The sequence below is a fragment of the Arvicanthis niloticus genome, chromosome 19, assembly GCF_011762505.2.
Source record: "Arvicanthis niloticus isolate mArvNil1 chromosome 19, mArvNil1.pat.X, whole genome shotgun sequence".
In the NCBI taxonomy this organism is placed as follows: Eukaryota; Metazoa; Chordata; class Mammalia; order Rodentia; family Muridae; genus Arvicanthis; species Arvicanthis niloticus.
The window spans coordinates 21732931-21745453 of NC_047676.1; the positions used below are offsets into that span (position 1 = coordinate 21732931).

Genomic DNA, 12523 nt, shown 5'->3' on the forward strand with positions numbered 1-12523 from the left:
TTACTGGGCCTTTCTGGATAATTCTAACTAATAAGAATTTTATTAAGTGACATATATTTTAAATAGGAACCAAGTCACCATCTCTTCAGTGGTATAACTGTGCTGAATGTATTGCTCATGTGGGGATAAAAGTTATACCAATGGTTCTTGTAATAAATCTAAACAGTCTCTTTTCTTGCCTCTACTCCTTACACAAAGGGAACAGATGCAGAACTAGCGTGAATGGAAAGTGAGTTATGAAGCAGACATGCAGACTACTTGCTTAAGAATCTTCCATTATAAGAAAGGGTGTACAGAATGCAATGGTTTCTAACTGCTTTGAGGAGCTATCTTAAACAGAGGTATTTGATGATTCAGTAGTGTAAACTTGAAGATATTTTCTATGTTCTCTTCTTCAATATCTACGTCAGAGAACAATGGTTTTCAATGAGCAGCTGCACTATTGAATTAAGAAAATTACGGAAGGTAAGCTAATGACTAAATCATAGAACTTGTTGACAATTTATAAATATCAATTGATTTTCAAGGGTAAACTAAAAGAAAATTAAAACTAGCTTTTAACATGATTTGTAATAAAAGGCTAAAATTGTATCAAATATTTTACCTCTGAATATAATAAAATGTAAAGCTAATGCTTGGTTAGTTATTAATGACCACAAGTACTTAATATTTCATCCAGTTTAGTTGTTAATGAGGTTAACTGTTGCTTGACTCAAAGTCAAATGTTAGTAGATTTTAACTTCCTTCTTCAAGGCCTACTACAATTAAAAATGGTGGAGATTTCAATTTTTTCAAATCTCAAGTGACTTTATGTTTTGTGCTTTTATTGACATAAAGCATTATTTCGTGTTCCAGTATGCAATTAAAATGCATTTAAAAAGAATAATGTATTTACATATTTAGATATTTGTAATCTTATAGTTATTGCAAATTTAATAGCATGTGGCAGTCTTTGCAGTTGACATGTTATTGGCCTTTTATTTTTATAGAGGATAAGTGCTATTAGAAAAGAAAAAGAACAGCCTATTTTCTCTTATTTGCTTTATCTCTCTCATGTAATCGTAAAGTAACAACAGTTTTATAGTTTCTTAGATCTGTTCAGCCTCAATACTGAGGAGAAACTATACCTATATTCATTATGAGTTACCTAATACTATGTTTTGATATTAAATGTTCCTGAAAGACCTAAGAGACAGATGTCTATTTGGCTTTGTTCCGAGCATGTAAAAATTATGAGAAGAGATTCTTTATTGTTGGTTTGTTTGTTCTCAAAAGTTCTGCTAGTGAGGTTCATGCTTTTGTGTGGGATTGTAGGACCCTACCTTTCTTTATATTTTGCATAGGAAGGGCTGCAAATAACTTTGCTTTACTTATTTTTTTCCTTTTATATCAGCAGTATGATTTTTTTTTCAATTTTATGCTTTGAAAATTCCTTGTTCATTTCAAGTCTTTTCTGGCATATTCATCCCCACTCTCTTCTTCTAATTCCCAGACTCCTGGTTCTAGCCTGCCCGTCTTCCTCCCCAGAATGATGAATGTGGTCCTGTTGCTCCATTCATAACTGAGGATCTGTTGACAGTTGCTGGCTTCTGAGAGATGCTCCGTCATTTTATTCCTTTGGGTGTGTGTGGACACTGGCAGATTGCCCATGCCAAACAGATGACCCACACCAGCTGTTGTAACAGCTGTATTCTATGCACTTGTTGTGATCTGCTTGTTTACTATGGATTCTCAACCATCAGAAGCTGAGCTAAGACCTCTAAAACTATAACCACAAATAAATGTTTTCTAACTATACGCTGCTCATCACAGCATGCTATTGTAATGGACATATTGTTGTATGGGTACAAAACAAGGGAATAAATAAGATGATGTTCTTAGTTGTTTAAAAAGAAATGGCAAAGAAAAAGAAGAAGAAAATGCCTTTAGAGAAAGGGAGATGGCTCATTTGTCAAGAACACTTACTGCTCTTCCAAAAGGCTATATTTGGTTTGTAGCAAACATGTCAGGCTATTCAAACCTGTCTATAACTCTAGTTTTAGTAAATTCAATACCTTCTATTTATCTATACAAGCACCCACATTTAAGATAAACACACACACACACACATACACACACAGTCAAATGTTTCAATAATCAAAAATTAAAATGTGGATAAAATTTTTGAAGTAAGTGCTATCTTAAATATTATGGAAACATACCATTGTAATATGTTATAATAGAGTTATTTACAGAGACTTGTGAAAATGAACACCTTGTCCAAAATATTCATGATTTTATCTCTCAGAGTGTTGAACGAAGGTCTGTATGCTTTCCCTAGGTCTTGGCTTGTACAATTTTCCATAAGAATCCCCAGCTATTTGCTATCATTTCTATATTGTTGGTGCTATCATAACATATTGTCTCATTTCCTAGTTAACTAGGGAGTAGTAATTGTGTTTCCCAACTTAATTTAGAAATAGAGCTCCCCATGTCATCCTTGTTACCAATACTCTTAAGCACGTTTCCATGGAGGGTAGAATAGTTAGTCATATCTATGCAGAAAATTTATTCCAGAAAAAAAAGATTGTGATGAACATTTTTACAGTTGCAGAGAAAGCAGAATTTTCCTTGGGAAGGGCTCAATGAGGCAATTATAACAGAGGCTTCATCTTGTGAGGAGGCATTAGAACTAGGACTGTCCCTCAGCATTTGTTATAAAGTAGGACAGCTGGGTGCCCACAATCCGCACATCAAAAGATGCCATAATGAAGCCTCTTTTTTCCTACATGGGGGTCTGATTTGGGCACAGAGTCCAATTTCAGTCTGAAACTATTGTAAGTGGAAGAATCAACTTGACAATGCTAAATATTAAGAGCTGGGAATGGGAAATATGTGACTTACTATTAAAAAGGGTCAATGTACAAGAGAGAATGCTCTATGGTCATATGAAACTATGCTACAGTTCTAAGAAGATGAGGGATAAATGTGTAAGACTAACAATTGAATAATAATAACAAAAACCTAAAGTGTAACTGCAAGCAAAACACATAATTTAAGCCTATGAAACATACAGAAGTAGCACTGAAATGCGACTAGAGTCCTTTTTACAATGTATTATTTACAACATAATTACATACAATTATATGAATATGTGATATATAACATGTTCTACAAAATCCAGTACAAAAAAGTGAATATTTTGAAGTGCTGATATTTTCAATATTCATCTATAATGAAAAGATTATTTAGAGAAATACCATGGGTAATACAATTTAATATTTATTGATGAAGTTCAACAATAAAAATGTAACAGGAAAAGTGAATCTACTTGTACATTTACACAAACTACATACACACACCTATCTATTTGTGCATGTATAAACACATTAATCTTAAGTAGGCAATACCCAATTGCTAATCATTTGGTAAACAGGAAACTAAACTGTAATAAATACATTGAAATGTAATACTCTTCAGCACTGTTTTTAGTTATGAATGCATATAACAAAATAAACATATTTCATCACCTGAAATAAATAGTTTGTTCTGAGGATGATACATGTTAAGGGCTATAATTATAAGAAGCTAAAGTATATGGTAATTTAACTGTCCTCAAAGATCAGAAATGCAGTACACTGAAAGATGCATAAAAAATAAAAAGGAGATATGAACATCACTTTTATCTCAATTTAAAAACTGTAGGTTAAAGTCATTATAAAGTCCCTGAAGTCATTAACTAATTTTTGGTCTTGAATTAGGACATGCATACACTGGAGAATAATGTAAATTCATTTTCTATTTTGTAGTGTTTGTGGTATTTACTGAATCCTTTTCTTTCCTAAGATAATAGATTCTTGGGATATGGAGGCAGTTGTTCACGTGTCTTCACCAGTCAAAGATAGTTGATGTATCTAGGCTGGGTATTAGGTTACACTTCTGATTGAGCATTACCAAACTTATAAAACCTTTGATTAACATTTTTAAAAAGTATAGAAAAGCAAAAAGAAAAAGGGGGCATGGGATAGGGATTTTCTGGAGTGGGAGAGGGAAATGGGGAAAGGGGCTGGCATCTGAAATGTAAATAAAATATCCAATAAAAATAATAATTAAAAAAATAAATTGTTTTAAATCTGGGAATTAGAAACTCAAAAGTAACACATAAAAAAAGATACCAGATTCTTATTTTTATTCTAATGCAATAAATTCATGTTTATTTTCTTCTAGACTCTGTACATCTTTCTGGAGCACTACATGTGTTTTCTAAAACATCTTAGCAATCTATAGATTCAGATAGCATAACAACATTGGAAATGGCATATAGCCAGGCTTTGAGACACATAATTTAAGTTCAGCACTCTACAGGCAGAGGGAAGTTGATCTATGTGAGCAGACCAGCCTTTCCTTCAGCACAGTGCATAAAACCAGCCAAGGATACATAGTCGAACCCTGTGTCAAAAAAAAAATCATTTTAAAGTTTAAAAAAGTAATAATAAAATACTGCATCTAGTAATCAAATTACTTTGAGAAAAACTATGGCACCGACTTTAAAATTGAAATGGTAATTACATAATTTTAAGGCATATCTCGTGGGGTATATAAATGCCTGTTTTTGTTTTAATTAGATATGTCAAAGAGACCTTTCCTGTGAAGTACTTGTATTTAGGTTAATTGTCAAATCATAAAATGACCTTGAAAAATGCTGTGTCTGTTGAGAGCATAAAGACAGATGGGCTTTTATGGATTTGAAAGAGCAGCTTAATTTTGCCAATAAAATCTAATAGGAAAGAAAATAGGCTGAGTTAATTCTTTAGTATCACTAATTAGGCATAAGGAAGAAATATTAAGATTACCTTTGTATCAAAATTTGACTCAGAGTTGCAATTCTCAGATACAATTAGTCACATTAAACAGTCAACACTATTTACAAAAATAATGGTCAATATACATAATCTCTAAGTATCAAAATCAAAGGTACATACTAATTCTGCTCAGTAACATACAACATTTGTTAACTGAGCTTTGGTTAAAGTCAGGGAAATTATTTAATGCTTCTTAAAGTGGGAAATTATTCCTCTACTGCTGCAGCCAAGTTGACCTTTGGTGTCCTCAGATACTACTCTGATCTCTCTGAAATCACAAAGGAATGTGAATGGGCAACCAAAGAAGAGTAACCCTGGGATGATGATGAGGATTTTGGGAGATTCTCATTATGTCCTACCTGAATTTGGGAGAAATCAAATGATCAGGAAAAAACAAATTGAAAGATGCAGGTGATCTTGATTTTCCTCTATGATAAGAACATGTCAGAAGTACATTCATCAAATCAGAGCTTCAACACATCTTTGTATAAACATGATAGAGAAGGTCAAGGTCAAGCTGAGCAACCTGGGAAACTGCATTAACTAATGACAAATACGGAAAAGCTAAGTCCTAAAACTCTGAGTGAAGACCTGTGAGCATAACCTGTGTTGCAATGTAAGATAGGGAGAGAGATCGAAGCATCATTGCCACTCTGCCAAGAAGAGTAAGACTGAAAAACGTTGAACAATCTGGTTAATCACAGATTCTCAAGCAAAGCATGACATTGCTTGTAGTCAAAGTGGCATGTGTTAATAAATGCCAGTGCAGAGAATTCAGAAAAAAAAAAACCAAGCATTAATCATCACTTAATGAGAACAAGAGAAAAATAATACAAGATAGTAGTGTGTCAATGCCATACTCATTGCAAAACTAACAAGCTTCTCTCAGAAGCTTCTATGGTGACATCACAATGTACACACACACACACACACACACACACACACACACACACATACACAAAGAAACAACAACAAATACCCAAAGCAAAACAAAAACAACAACAAGAAAATCTTCAGTAAAGGTCCTGAGATGCCCCTTCATATTGCAGAAAGGACACTGGTGGAAAGAATGCACTTTCCTATGTCTTCTTTAAAACAAAAATAACTCAGAATTACAAATTTCTTAGTGGAGTCAAACAATAATGAAAAACTATGAAAGTATTCTGCTGACCATGTCTAACGATCCAAAATGCTATAATATTTCATTAATTAAAATTAGTGTTATTTTTTTTTTAAAAAAAAATCTAGGCTTGGATGTAGGAAAAGGAGAGGAGTTACTTGATTTACACGTTTAAGATTAATACAAATTTTAGTTACATATTTAAAATTCATAGTCATGGAAGAGACAATTCAATGAAGATAAAACACAAAGGTGGCTTGTAACAAACATCATTGCAACAACTATATGTTCAAGAGTAAATAAAATCAAAGGAGTAGACATAAAAGTTTATGTTGACCAGTGTCTTCAATGTATAATCTAAAATTATAAATTCTGTAGAAAATATTTTGAAGACAGTATTTCTTGTCTTTATCAATAGATTTTAGGTGTAATATTTCGAAGCACAGTTTCTTCATAAATTGAATTTTGGGAAATACTTTATACTTACAGCTTCAAGAATTGCCCTCTTATTAATGGCACACTGCAAAGTGTTCAGCATTGAGAATATATATCTATATATTCAATATATAAATATATATATCAATATATAAATATATAAATATTATATATATATTCAATATATAAATATATATTGTATATGTATATATATATATATATATATATACAAAAACAAAAATAGAATCAGGTAGATTGTGTTTTTACACAAATATATACATACACATATATTCAAAAATAAAGATGCTATGAATTTGATAGTAGGGGAAAGGGAGGGTAGATTTATTAGGCTGTAAAATGGAAAGAAAAAGAATATTGTAATTCCATGACAATAAAAACATTTTTCTTTTAAAATATATTATTTAATTTTTTTGAGATTATAATTTCACCATCTCTCTTCTTCTAGCCTGTATGTATTCCTCCTTAATTATCCCTCAAGTTAATAGCTTTTATTTTGATTAATTTTTAATTAATTTAGTATGAATTATTATAATGTCTCTTTATTAAACACTGATTCTTTTCTTATATAATATAATCGGAATACAGTTACCCCTTCTATTCCTATCACTTTCTCCCAACCCTCTCTTTCATCTGGATAATCTCCTTTCTTGTCTCTCATTAGAACAAAACAGGCATCTCATAGAAAACAACAAAATGTAAGAAAATAAGACATAAGAAAATACAAACAACTACATAACAAAGTTGGACAAGGAAAGCCAACAAACAAATAAAAGAGCATTAAGAGATGGCACAAGAATCAGAGACCCACTCATTTATAGATTCAGATGTCCCCTAACACTAAACTGAAGCTAACTTATACATTGAGGACCCTGTTTGGACCCTGAGATTGCTGCTTTAGTTCACAGGAGCTCATCTCAACTGTTTCAGAGGGTCTGTTCTCCTGGTGCTCTCCTTTCCCTCTGTCTCCTGAACATTTTCTGCCTTCTCCTCCTTGGGGATTTTGAGCTCTGAGTAGAATGATTTCATAGGCACCTCATTTAGAGCTGTAGTATAATAGCCTCCATTTTAATTACACACACACACACACACACACACACACACACACACACGTGTGCACACAAACACACATACTTGTATATATTTCTACACACATAAGTACAAACTGCTCAGTCTGTAAAATAAATGTTATTTGTATATATGTATTCATAGCTCATCATTTGACACTGGATCACCAATTGGTGTGCTCTTTCAAGGGTAAGAGGAATTCTGCTTTCATTGTTCCTTCATTTTGTTTAGGTTTCAGGCTCTACAGGCTAAGTCTCACGCAGATTGATATATCTGTTATTGTTATCATAGCGAGAATTTCGGGGTATATCTTCTGAAGTTAGTAGAAAACTCAATCTTACAGCAAACTCTCTCACTCTATCTTTAGGGAAGAAATTTTGTTTTGTAGATGTATCCACTCGAACTGGAATCCACAACTCTCGATTTTTCATGATACTAGCTTTCTGCAATGCTCTTAACCTGTTTCAAAGAGTAGTTTCCTTAATAAAGAGTGACTACACTTATATGCAAAAAAATTTTACTATGTAGTTGGATCAATCTTGGTTTAGAAAACTAGTGGTTATAGGTCCTTCTTCAAGATTCATGGATTTTCTTTTTTTTTAAAGGCTAAGTAGTTAACTTTTCAGTATCTGACATGATTTCTCTCTTGCTTAGATTTTTTTTAAAACAATGATGATTGTGATGATGATGATGGCAATCCCTCCTAAAACTCTAAATTCATGTTGTAAGATGTTCTATTACATTTTTAAAATGTAATCCTATGAATCACAAATGTGAGAATTTCTATAAGAAGTAAACAGCATTATGACAAAGAAGGCTACATAAAATAAAACAAGCAGTCCAGTAAAGAAATCATTAATCCTGATAATAAAATATTTTGAAGGACACATCACTTCTGGGTGCTTGGTAATCTCTGTGTGCTATGTCTTTGAAGTTTGATTAGACATTAATCAGGAATAGAGGAGTTAATTATGAATATTCAGCCAGATGGAAGGTTGAGTCATATGTTCCTGTATGACACCCATGCACTCAAAACACAATGCCTTTAGAGAATGGACTCTAATTCTCTTATGTAAAGACAAAAGGAAAGAAGTAACTTTGAGTACAGTTATTCTTGCTTGCATTCTAGACAGTATTATTAAAGCATAAATGTGAGCGTGAAATAAGTGGTTGAGAAAAGTCATGTAACTACAGTTAAGTTATAAAATAGCAAAACAAACACATGAAGTACAATATTGAAATAAATATTAAATTGGAAAAAAATGACATATGCTTTTTCTTAGCTGATAGTGCTCTTCCAAACATAGTGAACATTCCTAAGACCTGCTGGACATTCTGCAAGAAATGTGGGAAGCACCAACCCCACAAGGTGACACAGTACAAGAAGGGCAAGGATTCATTGTATTCCCAGGGAAAGCACCACTATGACAGGAAACAGAGTATCTATGCTGGGCAGACTAAGCCTATTTTCTGCAAAAAGGCTAAAACTACAAAGAAGATTGTCCTGAGACTGGAGTGCACTAGGTCTAATTGCAGATCTAAGAGGATGCTGGCTATTAAGAGATGTAAGCATTTTGAACCAGGAGGCAACAAGAAGAGAAAGGGCCAAGTGATCCAGTTCTAAGTTGACATTGTTATAAAGACAATAGAATCTTCACCTTTCAAAAATACAAATATATTTTGATTTGTCAAATGATAAAAATATGTAACTCCTCTAATGGTAATATATACAAATATGTAATATTTTCAGAGTAATAAGAAATTCTCTGTTGAGCTCTGAGCTTCCTGGTCTATTACAGTTTCAGGCTCATGTGTTTGAAAATTTCTGGTTATTATAAATATGAATGAACATTAAAGGAAAATGGTTTCATATATTCTACTTGTCACAGACTTACAGATTTCAGAGGAGGGCATGAGACATGATAGGCCAATTAAAATGAGTTTATTTATTCATGCTAATGAGTTTATCTTTGTCTTGGTTGTTTCTGAAGCATAATGTTATACAGTCTTACTAACTAAGCAAACTATTGGCAGGAAATTTGTTTTGGTTTCACAAAACACCAAAATGATTGGTATAGGCTAGGAAAATAGAATATTTGGTTGTTAGCATAATTGGCTAGATTTATTTTATTTTACTGAATCATTCTCATATAGCAAAGGCTAAAGTTTATTCATTATGTAGTCAAGAATGACTTTATCATTGTATTCCTGTGGTTTCATCTCCCAAGAGCTGAGATTACAAAACCTCATCAAACCTGGTAGAAAATGGGTTTCTAAAATAAAAATGATCATGTCAGAGAAATACAAAAATAATGGTACTATTATGCTGTGGCAAAATATTCAGAGGATTTCTTTTAAAGAACTATATTCTAGGTTGAAAGATAAGCAGATTTCTGAATATTTGAATCATTATAAAGATTGTTCAAGGTAATATCTGGTAACTGTGAGAAATGTCGAAAAAAAAAATATCTGGAAATCCATGCTGATGAAATTTGAATGAACCAAAAACTACTTTGCTTCTTTTTGTTATGTGTACCAAATTTTTCTTAGTAGCTCTTCTTTTGTAAGATATCATTAAATAATTTTGACCAATATGATAATATTTTCCAGGAACTTATGCCCATCAGTTGTCATATGAACAGAGAAATCAGTCATCTCTGAAAAAAATTAGTACAATCTATTGACAGAATAAAATTGTATTGGCTAAAATGCCAAATCAAATAGTAGGGGAAATATTTGGAAAATGGTACGTGGTCCTTCTTCTTCCCAGGCACCCACCATGTTTCCACTGCTCCTCAGCTCTGACAGGCTCCAGCTAAAGGCAGAAGCCCTGGCACCCATGAGATGCCAGTGTGGGGGATGGCTCTGCCAATCCACCATGTTGGATCCACAAAGCTCGGCTGGACCCCAGACAGTATCTACCATCCTTTCAGTACCTGGTAGAAATGAGACTCTTAAAGCTTAATAATTATCAAAAGGATTTATATATTTAGAAATGCCCAATCAGCAAGATGCCCACTCAATTAGAGAGTTGTTACACAATATCTAACATTTTGATAGAAGTTGCTACCCAGGGCAGCTTTCGAGCCATCCATGGTTCTCCATGGCTGATAGCATCCTTCTTCTCCTCCCCTTCCTCTTATTCACCCCTTCCCTTCTTCTCTTTCTCTCCCAGCAACATTTTCTCTTCTACTGCTTAATCAGCGAGCTCCAATGCAAACACAATGTAGCAGAACAAGTATCCTGCTACAAAATATGGTGTGTATAAACAAGCATATGATAGAAGAAAAAAAATACATTCTAAAAAGTGCACCATCCTTATTATGTTGTTTCAGATAATTCAACATTCCCATTTTAGTTTTTTTGTTCTTTCCTATACTGTGACAACATTGTATACAAAACTAATGCTCAGTCTTTCATATTACATCCCATCTAACCTGCTGAGCCCCATAGGTTTACTTTTTTATTGTGTTTGGTTTGTTTTGTTTTTATTCTTTCCCATGACTAATAGAGAGTACCTTTAAGATACCTTAAGATTCGTGTCACCACAGTTTCTTGGGAACAAACTTAATACTATGTTTTATCTTCACTTTTAATATTGTTAGTATATTTAATATAACTTTTCAGTATAAAACTTGCAGTCTTTTGAAGCTCAGTTCTTTGTCTGACATATTGTCTTACATATAGTCCTAAGCTTTCGGCAGATGCTATGTCAGTACCTGCCAAATGGCTCAGTAAAAATAAGCAAAACAGCTACATTACTCACACTGATCCTTGGAAAGTTTAATTTTAATAAAGTGTCATACTAACATGAGAAGTTAAGTGTCATATTTTAATCAATGGTACATTTAAAATGTTTTATATCCTTGGGGTATTTTCTATCTACCTATAGGTTTTTTTTTATTGAAATTAATTAGTGGGAGGATTGATTTTTCTCTACTGAATTGAAATCTCTCAGACATTCACACCAATTTAAATATTCAGCCCTAATAGAATTTTATTATATTTTATACTCATGATAGAGTTCAATTAATCTTACCATCTGGTTCTTTAGACAGGTACCTCTATAAAATCTAGTTAGTCATTCGTGCTATGTTTTTAGTTCTGTGAATCATACATGAGAACAGGGTACTAATCAACAATTTTCCAGAGAAATGGATGAATTCCACTGATGATACAAAAAAGATGGGGAAGACATTTGCAAATTTTTATGGAGAACTCCTATACACAAATGTATTGGCAAAGGGATAAGAGTACAACAAGAGAAAGATTCAGCATAAGAACATGTTTTACATAGGCACAGGCTTGAAAATAGTAAGTTCAGCACAATCTTTGTGTCTGTGTAGTGAAGTTCAAATCACTATATCCTAAGCCCTGTCTCAGAAAAAAAAAAAAAAAAAAAAGAAGTAGAAAAGAAAGAAGAGAAAACAAAAACAGGAAAATCAAGAAATTGGTTTTTAATGGTATGGAAAATGTAATCTGAAAGAGGGTAACTCTCTGTGAGGTGTGTCAGCAGGCTGAAGATTCAGAATACCAAGGAGATTTATTTTGATATGGGTTAGGGTTAGGGTTAAGGTTAGGGTTAGGGTTAGGGTTAGGGTTAGGGTTAGGGTTAGGGTTAGGGTTAGGGTTAGGGAAGAATTAGGGTTATATATGATTTGGATTTGGAGGCAATGGAAGAAATGAGTTCCAATTCCAAAGATTTCCATCACCATAATTTTTCTCAGAAGATAGGTTTATTTTCTATTCAGAGACTCTTATTCTAGAAACGGGATAAGAGAATTCTAAACAAAATTGGAAACTTGTGGGTCCATAATTTTGCCTTCTAAAAACAATCATTGTCTGTGGAGTTTACTTTATAATTGATTAATGGAAGCTAATACCTTGGTAAAATTGTTTTAAAATCACTAGTAAGAAAAGAATAGTTATTTTCTATTGACAAAGAGAAAGTAAGAAACCATATATATATATATATATATATATATATATATATATATATATATGGTTAATAAATGAATAAATGAAGCAGGTTAAAGAATCC

The 12523-nt window shown here is 32.8% G+C and overlaps 1 protein-coding gene across 1 annotated transcript; it reads left to right on the forward strand.

Moving 5' to 3' along the window:
- Positions 1–222: 222 nt before the first annotated feature.
- Positions 223–9106, forward strand: LOC117723726 (large ribosomal subunit protein eL42-like). The gene is made up of 2 exons (XM_076916131.1): positions 223–229; positions 8766–9106. The coding sequence occupies exons 1-2, from the start codon at positions 223–225 to the stop codon at positions 9104–9106; spliced, it is 348 nt and encodes a 115-aa protein (XP_076772246.1).
- Positions 9107–12523: the final 3417 nt, after the last annotated feature.